A 19,652-nucleotide genomic window follows, 5' to 3' on the forward strand; every position below is an offset into this window, starting at 1 on the left:
TGTTGTTTTTTAAAGAAGAATTTCTCGAAAGAAATTATTTCAATGAAACACAAATAAGACGCAAGTGTGTGTATATTTTGATCTCCTTAAAGTTATCCCCGATGGTCTTCATTTGGTAACTTTGGACATCAACGGTGTAATTACTATTGGCTACGATCGTAAATCCAAGGGCTCAAGGCTCTCCGTGGGTACAGTTTTCTCGGTAGGGCCATAAATTTATTAATTCGTTTCCCGTTGCTCGAGCCTCTATCAGAGAGTCACGCCTATCATTCCTACGTGGTGCTGAAGCCCTACTGCGTGCCTGCACGACCTAATGTTACACGTGCGATAATGCGTTGGGCATAGAAACTGCCCTAAAGTAGCCAATAAACGACGTCAGAGGACAACATTAGCTTCGGCAATTTTCTCGTAGCCCGCGTTGTACGCCGAGGCGAGCAGTTCACCAAATCAAGAGTGGAATAAGCAAGTACCCCGTGTTATACAGCATTAGGACCTTTTTCCCTTATGGCTTAATTTTTTCGTGACTTTTTTTTTCCTTTTCCCGTTGGCTTATTTACCACCAGAAACACGCACTCCTCCCAAAGAATAGATTTCGAAAACAAGTTAGCTTCTGTTGACCATTTTTTACCGCCAAACTGTTGCTACTCCGCACCTATTGTTATACACCGGAGTGCTTGCAGTAAAAGCGGGGCAAGGGCAGTAAAAGAGGGGTGCGCCTAACTACCGAAATGGGCTTACAGCGGGCGAATTGGCCCTTTCCGCAATATCGTGCTACAAATGCTCATACGGCCATTTGGATGCTACCTGAAGCGAAGATTGACCCTCCGTGAATGGGCCGGAGAAGTAGAGACTCTCGTCCCCCCCCCCCTCGACTTCCGACGACGCCCCGAGTGAAGCAAGTATAGGCAGGCACCCCACTAACTTCCTACGTGCACCCGCAGTTAAATGTCTTTATTAACGTCGAGATAATGAAAATTACAAATAGCCAAACGTGATGCGTGTGGCCTTACCTTTTCGCTTATCGCTTTTCCTTGCCCTTTCTCTCCGCTTCGGTATTGTACGCACAAACAATGTATAAATATATGTACTGTGGATATTGGGACGAGACGTAGCATCAGCCCCTGTGGCTGTAGCGATGAAATTTGGTCTATTTTCTTTGATCTTCCAACTTTTTGATGCAGATGTGATTTCGATCCCGATGCGTCGGGAATACCGATTGCCTCGTTAAAAGGACACATCGAGGCTGGATAAATTGTAACAAAAGTCGACGCTTGTATAACAACGATGTATATATTATACACTCGCTTGATTTATGTACGTTCTCGTCCAGCAGTAATTCATGCACTGCTGGTCCATTCATCAAGTCCGCTTTAACAGCCAATTAAAAACTTAATTACCAATATAATCTAATACAATTTTAATAAAAGTTCCGGCTCACGCAGGGGTACATTGCACCAGGTAAAAGCGCTCGGGCGGAATTTTCACAGAAATGATTAACCTTGGAGCGGTTGCGCAGGGGTGGGTAGTCGATTTTCAATTAAACGCTAACCAAGTCCGACCGCGCCGTCAATTTTTAATTAAACGGGCTTTTAAACGCGCGAGAACATCGAAATCCAATAGTACGCATAATTCAAGCCCGGCTAAATCTCTACGCTCGTATCTATCTCGGGGCGAGCTGCACCGGGGTGGCGTTCGACACAATGCTTTTTCATTTCCCCTGTTTATAGCCTCTGGCGCGAGAGAACCCATGGTTGTACGTGGCAAAAACAACAACAGCAGGAGCAACAACAACAAGAGAGAGAGAGAGAGAGAGCGAGTAGCAGTAGCGGCAGAGCGAAATTAGTTTTCCAGATAATCATCTCACGGTATTGTGCTGTTCTACCTCATTGGGCCTCCCCCTCGGCGTCGGCTCTTTCGAAAAGGGACGCGCGCGCACAATCGCGCCCAGGATATTTACACGAGGCAGGCTTTCTCTCTCCCGTGCCAGCAATAGCTGGGCTTTAAAGTATGCACGAGCGCAGATTAATCCGGGCACAGGAGGTATACGTACAGCGAGAGGCGCTCCTTGATAAGGAAGGTAATTTTCGCTCTCCACCGATGATGGACGAGCCTCTCGATGCCGCTGCTGCGTCTCGTTTTCTTTCCCGTCTGTTCTTTCGCTACGCTATACGTACTTCCTGTACAGCAGTGCTGTGCTGCTTTGTCACATATATATACACGTATACGCGTGGATCTTTGGAAATTTCTATTATCACTTATATTTAAGAACTCGGTTGAATTATATTCCCTCAAACAAGTAGGTATTCGAAAAAAAACGCCAATAATGGACACCTCTATTTCCCTTTCCGTATGCTCATCCCTCCTGGGTTCTCCGCCTCATGCAGAGAAGCTCGGAGGGAATAAATTTAAAAAATGGCCAGCAGCAGCGGAGTGTACGTAGCAGCGGGGAAGAAAAGCTCCCAGAAAATAGGGAGAAAAAGGCATCGGCGCGCGTCGCTGGTCCCGATGCCAGTGGCAGGGTGCGCGTCTACCCCCCTACTCCTGACCCGCTGCGCCGTACACACGCGGCCGGTGATTAATGTTGCCGAACAAATTGTCTAGAAAAACATGTCGTGCATGGGTGTACAACCCCTACGGCTTCTCCCTACGTGCACGCGCGCGGCCTCCACTGCACACCCCTTTATCTCTCTTTCAGGGCCTCCTTCCACACACACACACACGATATAAGCTTGGCGCACGAGGGGGTGGGTGGATAGGGTTTCGGCAGAGCTGAACCCCCATGGTTCTACGGCCACCAGAGAGAGAGAGAGAGAGCACACGCTAGTACATACATTACGCAGATGATATCCGCGTAATCGGATTTACTTTGACTCCGCTATCAACGTTCGAGTCTCGGCGCAGTATAGTCGGGTAATTAGAGAACTCGAGGTATATACGTCCCTTAACGCCCGCGTCGACGGAGGAGAAAGAAGCAGGCAAGTGGTGTCGGCTGGCTCGTCCTGCTGCGTCGGCCGATTAGGAATTCTTGATTATACGGTGTCGAGCAGCAGTCCTCCCGGCTGTACTCGTGTCGGCACGTCTGGCTCTACTCCTTTTGCCACCCCCGTATATTTTTCCCCAATCCTTGGGCCGTCGATTGTAACCGAGTTCCATATCCACGCTTTGGTTTGATTTGATGAATGCCCGAGTTGATGAATGTCCTTCACTCGCTGTTTGTCCTTGGCGGTACAAAGGAAATCAACGAAATGGAACTTGTGGGTTTGATTGCCTTTTAAAAGTCCAAGGGGCTTTGGAAAGAGAAAAAAAAGAAGATATTACTCGATCGAAGAGTACGCCCGGTTCCCACGGGCGAGCAGAGGCTTGATACGACGGGTGTAAGGACGCGCTAACGCCTCGAAGCTCTTTTGCGTTGTTACCTACTCTCTTTCTCTCTGCATTCCTCCCGCAGTTGTTCAACACTTCCTTTCGGAACGCGCGCGCTGCCCTCTCTCCTTTCCCCACCTCCGGGCGGCTCTTTCAGCTTGGCGCGCATGTACGTCCACTCGAAACTAATTCTCGCGCGAGGCCCGTCGCATAAAGCCGGCACTTTATTGCAGCTGCGGATTCAAATTCCGCGCACGGATGTGGCCTTGTACGCGCTTTCGAGAGTGGGACTCGGGGCGGCAAACAAACGCGCGAAAAAAGCGAGGCACGGCCGTGGGTGTACCATAAAGAGAGGAGTTGGAAGCGAGGAGAGGAAAAAAAAAAAAAAAATTGGGAGACAATAAAAGACTCGCGGAACAAAAGGAGCCCAGACTTGGCGACTTTTCGCTATACGGGGAGGAAAAAAAAAAGCAAGACTCGTAAACCAGGCTGTATTCTATTTCGCTAGTGCGTTGCATGGAAATCTCGATTTTTTTTCCCCCCATCGCCAGTCGACCTTAAATCTTCCGCTCGGTGCGCCAAAAGGAAAAGCCTGTCGCGCGCTTTCCGTGGCTTTATTGCGAAAGAGAGAGCTGGGTGAGGTAGGAAGAAGGGCAAAATGAAAAAGACTTCCTCTTCGCCGTGGAAAGAGCGGCGCTCGAACCGGCGGTTCTACGTGCCCCGGCTGCGTCGAGTGCGAGGAGAACATGCCGCGGAGAGGTTTATGCGCTCCACTCGGTTTTCAGTTCCGAAAGGTATACTTCTGAAGCGCTCCGCTGTGAATGTGCACGTATTTGACAACAAAAATTAATTATTGCTTCGTGCCGCAACGATTTAATCAATTTTTTGCTTTGGTCTGACCAAAACGCCATATTACTACTTGAACCGAAAAAGCATGAAATCGTCTCACTGCATGGTCAATAAAATTTATCCGATTGGCAAAATATACTTGAAACACCCGTAGAAAGGAGAAGAAGAAGCACACATGAGGCACCGTAGAAATTTCTGACCACTGGCGGAGCCAAAGCGCGCAAGATGGTGGTCGTGAAAAGCAGAAAACTCACGAGTGGCCTCTCGAGATGGGAGTATGGACCTCGACAGCGCAGGAAGGGACGCTTAACGGTCATTCGGTGGCGTTTTTCCGACGCAGACGGTCAATCCGGACGAGGCACTTGTCTCTCTGGCGAGTGGTCTTTACGGAACAGAGCGAATCTAAATAAAAACAAGGGCCCCGTACGTATATATTTTGTTTACTCTCCCAACAAGTTTGACGGGCTGTACGACAAGGAGAGAGCCCACAGAGGGCGGACGTTAACTTGGAACGTAATGGCCGTAGGGCTGCGTAACGACGTGGTAAAAGTCGGTTTTCGGGAGAGCGGCCGCTTTTCGGAGAGAAGAAGGAGATTATCGCGAGAAAGCTATTTTCGAAAACAACACGAGGGTAAGTTCAAGGAGTTATCCTACGTGTTAAATGGATCTTTGGGGGCCATACGAAACGGGAATTTCAAGAGTCATTGCGCCCCGCGAGAATTACCCTTGGATGGGCTCTTCTGCTATATAGTTTATGGGTACTACGTATATTATGTTGTACTTCCGCAACTAGAGTAGCGGCTTGCTGCAAAAGAGTAAAGAATCACAATCATCGATTAGCGTAACATCCTTTCCATAAAAATGACCCCTGACACAATCATCGGTACATAAACAACCGGGCACCAAACACTTGATGGTATAGGGCAACAGCTCGTCAGCGCAAGCCGTGCCAGCACAAGGCAGTAGCAGGTTCTTCCCCCCCCCCCCGCTATAGTCCGAGTACAGTGTACAGCCGAGGTGGGTATTGCAGTAGGGGGATATGGGATGGCACCCGCGCGATGACGTAGTGTCGTCAGCGTCGCCGGCGAATGGCTCCACATGTACGTGTATATAATATACGTTGGGCATCTTCATGCGCACACCGGTGGCGTATACGAAAGGACCAGGCAGCGGAGTTAGGGGGACGTCGTCGGCTCGTCTGGCAGTTTATAACTGCGTCAGCAGTTGCTGCGTCCGTATATATACACATAGACTGCGTATGCCAGAGTCCGCGTGGAGCAAAACAGAGCGGAGGGGGGGAGGCCTCGAAGTTTAAGAGACTGTTACCAGCTGACGCCGGGGCTATCGCGTATACACGTATAACCGAGATGAGCCCTTGGCTGGCGGGTCCAGGGCCGAGCGACACGAGCGCCGTGACAATCGACTTAGTCGAAAGCTGTTTAGCGACAGCTGTGAAGCCAATAACTTGCTGAAAACGTAGAGGGGACGACTGCCACCATGGCTACGACGTCCTTTAACGCCGAGGTGAATGTAGCTCGGCAGGGGCGTGGGAGGGTATGTATATACAGCGATCCCTATAACCTGGGTAGTATCCGATGCCGGCAGCAACTGGCGGGCGCCCACTTCACGCGGTAACACGTAGGTATACATGAATCCAGTGCTACAGGGGCTAACTTTCCCGGCCAGGGGATGGCTAGTTCTATCAGAGTCACCCTATACAGTGTCACGTGTAACATAATTAGAGAGGATGAGTCGAGAGGAGGATTTAAATGGTTACCGATGAGACACATAATTTTTGGCATGATAGATGATGCGGAAATGTGATGAAAATCAGCGAAGGAAAGCTAATGACTTGTTTCTCGGTTTAAATGAATAAAGAAAATTATAAGCGATGCGCGTCATTGGATAGACGAGGTGAACATTGTTGCTTTCAACATCCCGAGCCCGCACACGTAACAACCCGTGTCCCAGTAACGGCGGCATAATAAGAAAGATTTCATCGAGAGCGTATTTCTCGGGGAATCGGCTTCATCTCAATAATTCACCGTTACAATAAACCCATCCGGTAGGCCCTCGCTCGCTCATCTCACTCCCGGGCGATGGGAGCGATGTTATGACTTCACGGATTGCGTTTATACGATCGGCCCAGGCAAAGGGGGATAAGAGGGTTAGCGTGGACGAGGGGGTGGGTCAGATGAGGACAGCATCAGCCGGGGGGGAGGGGGGAGAGGGTCGATACGCGCAGATGCGACGTATGAAGTATATATTGGGCAGGGAAGGGAGGAGCGGCCACTACTAACTACGCTGCGCGCGTCCACCGATCACAATTTCGCCGGGCCGGCCATTCATCACGTGACATGTGCTTCGTTGCCTGGTTATGCACGTGTTACCCTAATTGCACTGATTAACCAGCGACCTCGTCCACGTACCTATATATACACGGTGGTGGTGGCTGTGGCGGCTGCTGCTGTCCGACGAAAACGAACTATTCTGCAGCTTGTATATTATACTTGGTATACGTGCGTGCACGCGCGTTTCGCACAGTCAACGTTAATTGTGATTAGGGGTGCCCGAGTGGTTACTGTTGTTGCCACCCTCGCTCGGCTCTCAATCGGCTATATTTTCTTAATTTTCACGGCTGCTTTTTCATCCCCCCACCGGATGTCTGTCCGTCGACGCACGAGAGGTTTATTTAATTTCTTTTTTTTTTTCCGATGACGTTCGAAAGCAAAGTTGCGACTGTCGAGCCAGGCTGACAATCTGCTCCGAAATGGGAGTCCATCGATTGGTATCCGCTCGAGACTCCTTACAGGGCTTATCTCGAGCGAATGAAAAAGAAAACTTCCACCATCCGATTGACCAAACGGGGAAAAAGATATCAGCTCGTGCGTTGCAATGGAAGGAAAACAATCCGACCTTGTGTACTTGGGTGCACAGGAGCTGGAAAACACGTAGTAGGAAAGAAAGGCAATATCGATTCTCAGATTTCAGTCCTCGGAGTTGACCAAGTGCGCCTATCAGCATCGGCACTCGTACGCTCGGGCGATCCTCGGCAGCGTTATCGCGCCGAGGAGGCGGGGCGTCGGCAGTGGCAGACCCGTTGAAAATTTACCGTCGAGTCGGGGCAAAACAATTATATAAATTCCAGGGCGAATTTTCCGAAAAAGCGTTCCCCCAGCCATAGATTAAACGCAGAGTCACCGAGTTGGCGCGCGTTCCTAGCCGAGCCGGCGACGGTGGAGCTGGTGGTACGCTTGGCTGGGAAAACTCGTCGCTTGGCTTTTCCGGGTAAAATGCACGGAACGCGAACGAGAGAGAAATCCAGCCATAGGAAACGGGGGAAATTTATGAAAGGAATGGAAAAATTGGCGGTAGAGGATGGAGAAGTTGGGGGGGTAGCAAATAGCTTCAGTGCAGAATGGGGCTGCTTGGAGCTGTTGTATTAGCGTTTCTCGGGATTGGACTTGGTTTTTATTGGAAAATCGGGCAACTCGATAACTCTGTAAACAATTTGTTTGACGTGTTTCAAACGCCCAACAGGAAATAAAGCCGATCAATCGTCCAAGTTAGATCAAAGTTCTCGAAGCGCGTGACATGTGCTTTCAGTATGAAGTTGCACAAGTTATCCCAATAGGCGACCTATCGGTGACACTTCTCGGATGCGTCAATACGTGCAGCCTAGTGCAAGCCATCCACACGTCCATACTTTCCAGAGCACGTCTCTGCTATGAGCAACACCAGCAATGAAAATGTACTGTAACGCATGTGTGCCTTTTTCGAAAAATCGTGAATGAGAAATAAAAATGAATGGCAATCGTCATGAAATTAACATAAAAGTAGAGCTCCGTTGCTAAAGTTCTTTTAAAAACTTTGTAGTGCACATTACCGAAATTCTCCAAAGCACGAGGATAAAGGCATAGTGGCGGGGGTGTAGAGATGGGAGGCTGCAGCAACAGCTTCCCGAATGATATACGAGCGGAGGTGGTACGGCGAGGGAAAATAAATGTTTGCGATAGTCGCTCCGGTTGCAAAAGCGCAAAACGAAATTAGAAAAGGCATTACGCGGCCACGGACTGCCAAGTTTCTTCGCTCGGTTGTATACACCCCAGTCGAGGCTCTCTCCTCTCGGCGAGCATTAGCGACCTCGTTCGAAAAGCAGCGGTGGCTCCGAGCAAAATTGATTACTAATAGTACTCCAGTCGTGTGTATATGTATATATACCTATGGCCTCACCCTTTCCCTCGGTCGCGTTGCAAGCCCACACTCCGCGCCACCGAACCTCCATGTACGCGCGGTAATGATGTTTTGATGCTGGGGTGTGAAGGACGCACTTTCCGATGCCGCGGTCAACTAATGGATGCGTTTCTCGATAATTGCAAATTGTCGCTCTCCGTGACTCTCCTCTTTGTGCGCGCGTGAGAGCTTACTTTCAGGAGTTGGGTGTTTCACGAAATTTCCCCACCAGCATGCACATACCCTCGAGTTGTTTGTGGGAAATAAATTTTGGACACACTTGGTATTTGATATGGCTGTTTGAATGCCCTTGTAGGCGCTGAGATGGTTTATGGACGCGTGCCGGCCATCGATTTCAGATGATGATTGAATTGCAGAAATTTACCGTGACCACGAGCTCGCTTGATAAACAGGCATTGGCATCGTTATAATTACAGAGTACCTACGTACATTTTAGAAATCGATTGCAATCAACGCTGAATATGAAAGTATTAGGGTAATCGACGGGTCCAAACAGTCCATCTTCGCCGCGTGTAAATGTATGCACACCCGTAAAAACGCTCGCTCATCCGGGGACGGGGATATTATTCATGTATGCGCGCGTAGAGTGCACTAAATTTAGTCACGGCCGAGGGAAGGTCGCGTGCAGGGGCCAATATTCTTTCTTTGCTGTAACAGAGGGGAAACCACCTCTACCCCCCATCTACCCGTGACGCCGAGTTTTATGCCTTTTTTTACGTAGAAAAGTCATACGCTGCCCACCTATAAGCATCTTTTTAAACTTTATGAAACCGATACTACTATGTTGAATTGTTTTCACACGAAACAAAACCATGCAGGACAAGTGTCAAATAAAAAACCTCCAAAAAAAAATTAAATACACTGCGCTAGCCATAAATCATCCAAGCTGCTTCTTTTTCGTACTTGGGCTCATGAAATACAACATACAGGTAAAAAGAGGGCCCCAGCGTGAAACGCCGTGCCCGTAATGACCGAGTGGGAAAAAAGCAAGCCAACTTGAATTATTTCGACTGTAAAATTTTATCGCCCCAAGCTCGGCCGTCCAAGACGTTTTTTCGCTCGAAGCGTAGGATATTTCCGCCGCAGTTGCCTCCGGATCCACACACCTAAACTCCCCGTAATCTCGTGCCGCTTGGCGCCATTGTCCGGGCGATATTTCAGCGCTGGGGCGGCCGAGCGGCGCACGGGTGAGTAGAGTCAGCTGGCTGTGACGTGCCGCCCACGCGCGCCCCGTGTATACTTATACGCCTGCCAGTTTGCAATGGGGGGAGACCCCGAAGAGGTTGCCGAGATACAGGGAGGGAGGCGCGTAACCGAGCCGGCCTCTCTCTTATTTCCCTGTCTGTTTTTCGCGTCTTTGCCTCCGAGCTCGATCTAGAATCGCGTTTGCCGCCACCACTTGCCGTAGCTATTTTAGCCTCTTTTTCACCTACTGTATAGTGTAAAGCTCAAAGAGCAACCGACTCCTCTCGCGAGAATCGGTACTCCTTCCAGCTGTCGAGGTTGGAGCGGGATATGTTGATCCATGGATGCTCTTTTATTCGCCGCGCAGACTGGACGTAAATGAATAGCGTGGAAGAAGAAGGCTGGGTGAAAAAATCGTGGGGATTCGGGTAACAGCCACCGTCAATTTTCCAGCGGCGCGCTCCCATTGTTGCTGCTCTCGCGAGTTCCGCATTAACGTGATAATAGAAGGCGTCGGTTCTCCGTGTAAACGCGAATTCAATAATTATTATTCATAACCGGGACGGTTGGACGGGGGGGGGGAGGGAGTCAAGAGGGGGTAGTGCGAGCCAGCGAGCCGAAAGAGCATCTCTCGGGAGAACCGTCCAGGCGTGGAATCGGGCGAAGAAGTCTGCGCCGCAAAACAAGAGAAAGCCTCTTCTATCTATCCGTCCGCCTCTCTCGGGCAATCTCGTCCTTTTCCTCGAAGAGTGCGATAGAGGTGGAGGACGGCGGGGCTGCTGCGCTCCGAGTCAGTCGAGCGGAAACCCAATCACTTCCGGCGTCTGCGCCCATTAGGGCGCCGCGACGCTGACGTCGGCTGACGTGCGCGGGGCCTTCCTTCCACCCGCCAACCCACCCTGTCCCTTCACCCCCTGCCTCGAAGCGAGCGATACAGTGGCTGTCCTTCCAAGAGGGAGCTTTTTCTTTTCGCTTGTATCCCTCCTCGCGGCTCTCGGTGGAAGTCGACGAGCCACGACGAAACACAACCGCGAAGCTATTGTTCGTTTCCTCCTTTCTTGGTCGCTGGAACGGCTAATGATGTATCGCCGAGGAAGTTTCTTTATTAAGAGCCGTTATTAGCTTCGCTGACTTGTAGCTGTTTGGTCTATAGTCGCCAAGGTCATTGTGCTCTTTCAACAGGAGCACAGGTTTTGTGATAACTGACGTTATCGTGATTTTAACGAGGAGCCGTTGACAATTTCTCTAATTACCTCTAATTCCATACACATATATACCACTAATTTAAAAAATATACATGAATATTGTTAAAAAGGAATTTGTTTGCACAAAATGTTAACACAAACTATTTTTTTTGTTTCAGGTTCATTAACGCGAGGCGTAGAATCGTCCAGCCAATGATCGACCAGAGTAATCGAGCCGGTTCGTCGACCCCTATGCTATCAGAAACACGTTCAACACACACAAACAGTGACACACAATCTCTATGCCAATCTTTTACAGAGTCTTGTAACATGACAGACGGCGCTAACTAAATAAACGCCGCCATTCTCGTCTTAGCTGCCACGTCTGACTAAACTCGATTCGTACTACTGATTTTTAAATTATCGCTCGTTCGGTTTAAACTTTTTCAACCGAGTCATTGTTTTCTCTTCAATTGGCCCAAATTCTGATTGATCGTGGAAGGTGAGACGGAAACTAAAACAGACACTGTTAATCTTGTTAGATACACGGGCGGTAACAATGTAACTTCAAGTTGAACGACAAACCGTCTACTTTTAAGACAAAACCGGTATGTCTACTAAAAGGCAGTTTTTTTTATCTTATTAAATTCACTAAGCAATTTTCTCTCATTTCAAGAACGCCATTCCATTTCACGGGTACAGTATAGGTCTCCGTCGAGCCGGAAAACGATGCAAAGTCGTCCCATGCGCGTGTAATCCGCGAAAATGGCTTCTTTACGATGCGAGAATCACTTTGTTTGCAGTAAAAAAGGGAGGAAGCTAATTCCTTAGCCACGTACCGTCATAGACCAAGTAACAAATAAAGACGCAAAAGGGCAAACGTGAGGGTAGTTGGGGGGTAACGCGCTGGATAACGGTGGGATAATTGCCGGCGGTGATCAGAGAGTCGAGTTTTACGACGCGGCTGTGCGACAAACAGACACACGCACGCCAACAAACCCGAGCGTAACAGCCTCCCCCTTTAGTAATTCACTTGTCTCTTTGTCTGTAGCCTCCTTAACAGAGATTTCTTCTTATTTCCTCGTAGCTACCACCCGAGCCAAAAAGCGAGCGGAAAAACGTACGGCTGTTAGCTGGGAGGAGAAAAGAAGTTCGGGGGACGCGCGCGTGGCTGGACCCTCGAAGTAACGGCCGAGACGTACAGGACGATTCGCGTATACACTTTTACGAGTGCCACTGCAGCCTGTGTGTACCTACGCGTACAGCCTCCTCTCCTTCGATCTCGTAAACACTCACTGAGTTACGGGTTGTTTGGCTCGCCGAAACTGGGCTTTAGGGACGTTTTAGAGAGTACACGCACGCACACACGCGCCGGAGCCCTGCCCTTCTTTTTCTTCTGGCTATACAGTGAGCACGTAAAGGGAATTGCGTTGCTGCTGCTGATGGATTTCTTTCTTTTACGGCGCGAGGCTCTGTTGGCTCGAATCACGCTCTTGAAGACTTGGGAAACCGATGGTGCGTGTGTGCGCTGTGAAGAAAAAAAATGTTATGACCTTACCTTATTTGCCATTATCTTATTTACTTCTCCGATGGTGGGGGTGTGCGAAACAAAATGAATTCCTGATAAAAAAAAAGACAGAAAAGTGCAATCTTAACATGGCAGTGGAAACTACGTGTACTTTCTCCGTACTACTCCTTTCTCCGCAATAGTTGCGTGGATCGGAAGGAAAGACTCTATACAGTTGCGTCGCTCTCTAGAATCGGTCGGAAGTGCGAACTCGTGTTCGGCAGATTATCATTTCAAAGTCGATCCTCATCACGGCCACTTCGTCTTGCTACTTCGTTGTTCCCCTTCAATGGGCTTCTACCAGCACTTTTGCCCTTTTTTAAATAGATCATCGATTCACTAACTACAAGTATTTTGTATTATCGGAATTTTTGAATCGTGGAAATTTTTTTTCCGACCAATTCAACAAAATTTTCTGGACATCAAAAGAAGATATCCAACAAAACGACAGTCAATATCTCTTCACTCTTTGTTATTTATGCTCCTCTTTTTTGTTTTTTATTTTATTCTTTTTTTTTTTCGATCGAACCCTGAAACGTATATAAATACATCCCCGGTCGTAGCCGTCAACTCGACCCGATATAGAGTTTTCGCGCTCGAGGTATATACACCTTAATAACCGAAATATCGCCCCCAGGGCAGATTTTGTTGTCCGCCGGAAGCCATAAATGATAAATGTGCTCTTCGCTGTCCCTTCGAGTTCCCCAGGGGGTAGGCCAAAGCAAGCTTCGACCACTTAACCCGCGCTTTATCTTCCAAACGGACATCTCAAGCTTTTTGCCGCAAAACTCGCCAGGCTGCGCTGTGCGCCCCTTCCCTTATCTCCCGTTTTTGGATTTCTTTGAAAAATTGATGCTACGGTCGAGCCCAACGGATCAAACGTGTACACGGATACATCATTTCTTCACGTCATTTTTAATGAACACGGAGATGTACTCTTTTCGGCACTGCTTTCAAATGGACGCAGCCTCGATGGAGAGTCCATTTTTCCTCTCACCCCACCGATCGCACACTTCCAGCCGACATCCATCAATAAAAAAAAACTACTTACAAGTGAAAGCTTCGTCCCAATCAAAGACACTCGAGTGGACAGTATTAAAACGAGAAAAAAACAAAAAATTCTACGCAAACTCCATTCCATTGGACGAAGAAATTTTCAATTTGGCCGAGCCGATTAAATTATCGTCCGTTCCCTCAACGTACTCTCCTCGCCTTAGTTGCATCGCCTTTGCTCGCACAGATCTCGGTGCGGATGATAATGCGCTCGCAGCTCGTGCAATACAAGCCAGAGGTATAACGATCAGGTCGTTCCCTGCTCGCCATCAATCATACTTTCATTACGAGACCAACGCGGCAGCGCAACCAGTGCCCGCGGGACATTGTTATTACACCAAGCCAACGGTATACACACACACGTACGGTACACCCAACTCACGAGCTCACGAGCGCGTCATTGTTCCGGACAATGCGTGTATACTCCTCGCGTCGCCTCCTCTCCAGGATATCTCATCTCGATCCTTCCTTGGCATCGCGCAACGAAAATCAGCGCCCCGAGGCTACGACGTCGATATCAGCTGGCACTCGCGAGCAGTACGCCTTACCGAGATCCCCCCCCCCCGTGCCTACCTGCTGCCGGGGGTGATCATTATCGAGAGGCCCGTGCTGCTTGTTTTCTTTCTGAAACGATCGCGGTGACGACGCCGTATACGCGCGCAATTTATTTCCGTGTTATTACGCTGAAATTGCGAGATAAGGGTATTATACGGAGGGAAGGGGAGAGCCCTTTATGGGTGCATCGTTACGTTGATCGTTTTTTATTATTTTATTTCTAGTTGAACGGTAATAACATTCTACGATACATATACCTCACGTATACGTACAGAGTTTGTTGGTTTAATTGTTTTAATTCGAAAATTAGAAGAGCTACGCGTGCCCCGTTTGCAGCAGTTTGATGTCCCGCAGTGCAGTTCCACCGAGACATTGTACCCGATTCCCGAAAGAGCTAGGCCTGATGTGGATCTAAAAGCGTGAGGTACTCGGCGTGCGGACCACCCGGTGCGTTTTATCGACGAGCAGTTGCGTCGCGTTCGGGAAAATTAGCGTAAAATTAGCAGTGCCTCCGCACGTACGCGCCAATGACGACCGCGCGAGGCAATAAACGCTCGGGCGCGGTTTTAATGCCACTCGTAAATGGCGCGATCCCTTTTAAATCCCGGCCGATGCACCGTTAACCACAGAGCCGCGCGTAATGCATCATTTTACGATGTAGGTACAAGACGCTGCCACTGGAATTCCATCAGACCCGCTTGGAGGCGGGTTTCTCGGGAGATATGCCCCTTTGAGATTTTTCCCTCAGCCAAGGGGGACGATGCTGGTTTATTGCCAAACTATAGTTGCTAGTTTAAACACCGATTGAGATAAATAGTGTGCTTAGATTACTATAAGCTTGGTAAGGAATCGAGTCAAAAAAAAACAAAAAAACAGCCACGCCATTTCTTGTCAACGTCGAGTAACGGAGCGCAATCTACCAAAGTAAGCCGAGTCACCCTTCGCATTTCGAAAATATGTACCTTCGGAGGAAGGGCTCCGCTGTTGCAGCTGCAACGGTTGTAAAAATGTAACTCGTCCCCGAAGCGCCGTAAAGCTGCGAGCGCAAGGTGCAGCATTTCGCGACGCGTGCGACGATAAAACCAGCCCCGCAGTTACATCGACGGAGAGGCGCTTGATGGAATCTACGGTATGAGCTACGACGTTCCTGCTTCCTGAACTTTTGACCCACTGGAGCACCTCACGCATCCCCTTTCGAGACGCTGATCGTGCTTACCGTTCCATGAAAAGATCAATACTCACATACCTGCGCTGCTATTCTGTAATACGTTGCCCATTCAAAATGATCGGCGACAAATCATCGTACGCATGCCACGACTGACACCTCGAGAAAAAAAAAACGCACGTGTTTCCTCCACCCAGTCGATAGAGCCGCGGCAAAAGGCGCGCCGCGCAATTACTCTTCCGAGTACGTGTGTATTCTATATTCGCACTCAACAGCACGAAACTTTGAAGCCCGAACGCTGGCAATAAACGCGCTTCCCGCGAATCTGCCGCGTGCCAGCAGGGAGAATCTCAATAAACATCGCTCATCCCCTCGCGCCTCCTTTACGCGGAAAAGGCCTCGCGCGGCATGTCTTGCGGCCTTGGATATATACGTCATAATTGCCAAGCTGCGGCTTATTATGTCCACGTGCATTCCCTTCGGTAGCCAGACACACACACACATGCGCTTGAGAGTGACAGGAGGGCCGGAGGTATACGTCCTGGCCGTTTGTCACGCACTTGACCCCCTCGCGGGCTCTCAACTGTCGTTTACGACCCACGCGCTTCATTCTCGGCCGTGCGGGCATCGGGCTCACCTTCATTTCTTTTCTCCACGGCTGCTAAAGCTTCGACTGTTTTTCCTCTTATGCGGGTTGTAATTTGTTTGGTGACTTTTTTTTTAAATCTGCATTTTTGGCGTGTCAAACTATCTTCGTGAAGCGCATTACGGGCTACATCCACCCAAACCCCCGTACGGATATTATCTCGCAAGCATCGCCTGCACGATCAGCAATTCAAATGCTCGGAGTCATTTTTAAGCCTCTCTATCGTCACAGAGACACACGTGCACGTAAACTAGAGTTAGAAAAAAAGCAAAAGGAATCAACAGATTACCCGAGCTCAGGGAATCTCGGGAGAGAATTTCCCAAAAAAAGATCGCCCAGTCGTCGTCGGGTCATTCGGCTCTCTCTTTATCTCCCCTCGAAGCAATCCTCCCGTGCTCCATACATCCCTCGATACGTATAGCCTGACGAATTCGAAAAAAGGGTCTTTTCCATCGAATATTCCTAGCAGCCGAAGCAAAAGAGAGCAAGCCAAGTCCCCCGGACCCCATCGACGCGGACCATTCGTCACGCACTCGCTGAGAGCTTCACCTCGATAACGCTCCACCCACCCCTCCCCCGCAGCGATATCCCAACGCTCGCTCTGCTCGGCTGGCCGCGCTATCTGCCTTGGCCCACCGCTCCCTTTCTCTCGATTTTCTTCCTTCCGTCTCTCTCTCTCTCTCCTTCGACCCCCGTTGCTCGTGCGTCCTTCCCTCTCTTTCTACCCTTATTTTCTACACCCGAGAGCAGCCATCCCTTCCGCGCCTCGCCATCAATCAAGCTTGTCAATTTGTAATGGCGATTTTCTGTGTCCATCTCGGGGGCTCCTCTGTACGGCTCTCTACCTACACCCACATATACACTCCGTACATTAGAGATCCGGGCTTTCTCGCTCTCTATCGCTTACTTTTTTTTTTTTCTTCTTCTCTATCTTTTCCCTCGATCCTATTTTTTCCGGGCTTTCTTTGGTTATTTTCACTCTTGCAGGCCGCCTACCTTTTTTTTTCCCTTGTTTTTTCTCTCCCCCCCCCTCCCCCTACTACACTCTTTGACCCGACACTATCGTCTCTCGGTCCAGTGGGACGCGACCCCAAGTGTCACTGCACAGGGACTAAACAAAATTGATGTCTCCTTTATCGAGAGGGTATACGAAAAAATTGCAGACGTACACCGCGCCTCCGTTTAAAAAAGACGCTTGTTTCTTCGGTGGGTACCTTTGTTGTACTATTTTTTTATTTAATCAACGAAATATATATGTTTGCGTATAAAAAATAATACCCGAGCACAGTCGCTTACGGGTATAAGCCGCAAAAAGAAAGCCGTGATAAATCCGAGTCATCAACTCGGCGCGTAAGTGTATACTTAGGGGCTTGTGTGGGGCAAAAGCCACGGAAAGCCGCGGGCCGGTGTATTTTTTTTTTCCCCCGGCGGACGTCACGTTTCTTTCTCTCGGCTTCAATCTCACGGGCTAAGGGCACGCGGGGCATACGGAAGAGGCACGGAAGGGCAAACGAGAGGGAAAGAGTGAAGGACGCCCGTGCCCGTCACGTACGCGTGATTTAGAGTTACTTAGAGCCGGGGCTGCGCATTACTATGTGCCTCCAGACCCGGGGGCAGTCCTTCTCTCTCTCTCTCCTTCGTTTGAAAGGTGCCGGCTTTGACTTGCCCTCCTTACGCGCGACGTAGATCATACGTTAATTGAAATGGGGCACCCGAGCGCCGGTCGCCGAATACAAACGACCGACTTATAGAAACGTTATTATTTGCCACCCACCCCCTCCCCCAACTTTTCTCCCCGCGCGTATATGTGTGTGTGTGTGTACGTACACACGTGGCTGAAGCTTAACGTCGGGAAATTGCCCCTGACGGCGCATTAACATTTTTTTTTTTTTTTTCCCTCTCCCAATGCGTACGTAGCTGCTTTCTCGTGTTGTTGGGATTTCGGCCTTTTTATTTGCCCTAGGGGTAATTTGTTGGACCCGAGGAGCCCGGGAGAATGTGTTAATTTCGCCGTATGGGTTTTTCCTGTTCTCCGCTCGGGGATAAAGGTATATATACTATCTTTGGAAGAAAGGACGTGTCGATTAGTCGAGGGTCGTAGGTATACTTTTTCCCTATACTTTCCTTGAAGAAATCGAGATTTATGTTGTTTGTGTGTTTATAAAAAAATAATTAAACAAAGGGAACAATATACCCACACTTTAGAGAGGAAGACATTACACTATGCTGCTGAGCTCGAATGCAACGTCGAAAGGTTACATTAATCACGTTCCCATCACCCAACGGCGTAATTGGTAGCAACTCCCATTTCCATCGGTCGTCGTTTTCCTCCTTGAATAACTCGCTCGTATATATATATATATATATATATATGCACACACTTTTTGTAGTGAAACTCGGTCGCAAACACGCTATTCGATTTCGGAGCATCCGAGCCATCTCGTTAGGAGCGTATAAATTGGCTACCATCGCCACCGCTGCTACTGTTATACCCATGCTCGATCCCCCCCTACTACCAGAAACTGTCCGCCGGCAACTTCCTCGGACTCGGAAATGGAGTTTCCCTCCCGCTCTCGCTATATGGAAAGATAAGGGCCCTCCCTCCGTATCTCCGGGGCTGAAGAGGGAGACGGTGGTCAGTGGAGTGGCTACTTGCATTACCCGGCTAGATTTTTCACGTCTCGAATCGCGTCCGGTGTATCAAGGCGTGCGCCACCACCGAGCCCCACACATGTATACCAAGAAGGGTGCCCTCCCCCTCGGTGCGAGTGGACCTATCTTATCGGAGAGAGCCGGGCATAATGGCCTGTTCTATCTCATCTCGGTGGCGGTGCTGCTGATGGTGGTGGTGGCTTGACCGTCGCCACCGGCTAGCTGCTTCTTCGGGCTCTCGTGTGTGATAGCGCTCGAGTCGGGGAGAGGGACGGAGGCCTACCAGGGCGCGACGTAAGTGCCCCTCGAGAACTTGTCCCTTTCCATGCCCGGAGACTTGCGGTGTTTTCGCCCGTTCCGGGAGGAGATTCGCTCGCCGATAAACAAATGCCTTCGGCCACGCTTTTTTTTTTCCTTTTCCTCCCCTAGAAAACGTTACGATCCGGTCGGCTGGGAAATGCGTATGGGTACGCGCTTGTGGTGCTTTCGCCCCTGTAAAAAAAGACTTTCCTCCGTATCATGTACGTTTTGCCACTTCCAACGGTACGTAAGCACGACATCGGGGATGAATCATCGGCGCATCGTCCGATGAAATTACCATTTCAATCGGATTGCCGATAGGTCAACTAAAACCGCTTCTCCAAAACTAAAGAAAAAAGAAAAAGGGGGTCGAAAGTTATAAATATATCTCTCGATCCTAAAAAGTGGAGTCGCAGTGAAAAATCAATTAATCGCAAGAGAAAACTGTCAGCGAATCGGCAAAAGAACGAGACAAAGACAAAGGAGAAATGAAAAAAATGACGCAGAGTATGGCGTGCGCTTGTATAAATCATCATCACTCGTCTGGCCCATCTGGTCTCGAGCCACTACCGCAACTCCAGCGAGTATACTAGCTCACCGAGCCGCTCATCTTCGCGGGCCACCGTATGCACTCGTCGCAGCAGTGGTCGGACCAGCGGGGGCTGCAAAACCAGGCGGCCCGATGACGTACACCGCGCAGGGGACTCCCCGTTAATTATAATAATTTATTGCCGATCGGTTAATTAAAATATCCAAATGCGCGCGCACGTGCTCCACGTACAAGACGACGCGACGGCCGTCCGTCCGCTTCCTCCTCCTCCTCCCTTTCGCTAATGCCCGACGCACCTTATAAATATTGAGCGGCTTACGGGGCAGCCG

The 19,652-nt window shown here is 49.5% G+C and overlaps 1 protein-coding gene across 1 annotated transcript in view; it reads left to right on the forward strand.

Annotated features, from left to right (window-relative positions):
* The window catches only part of hth (Meis homeobox homothorax), a 380,124-nt gene that overhangs the window by 351,673 nt on the left and 8,799 nt on the right, over positions 1-19,652 (forward strand). The window contains exon 12 of the mRNA XM_089590775.1: positions 11,015-11,073. Coding sequence (XP_089446901.1) covers positions 11,015-11,073 — 59 coding nt within the window. The remainder of the gene's footprint in view (positions 1-11,014; positions 11,074-19,652) is intronic.

This window comes from Copidosoma floridanum, unplaced genomic scaffold, assembly GCF_036245765.1.
Source record: "Copidosoma floridanum isolate Cflo_tuat_1 unplaced genomic scaffold, Cflo_Japanese_pri ptg000013l, whole genome shotgun sequence".
Lineage (NCBI taxonomy): Eukaryota > Metazoa > Arthropoda > Insecta > Hymenoptera > Encyrtidae > Copidosoma > Copidosoma floridanum.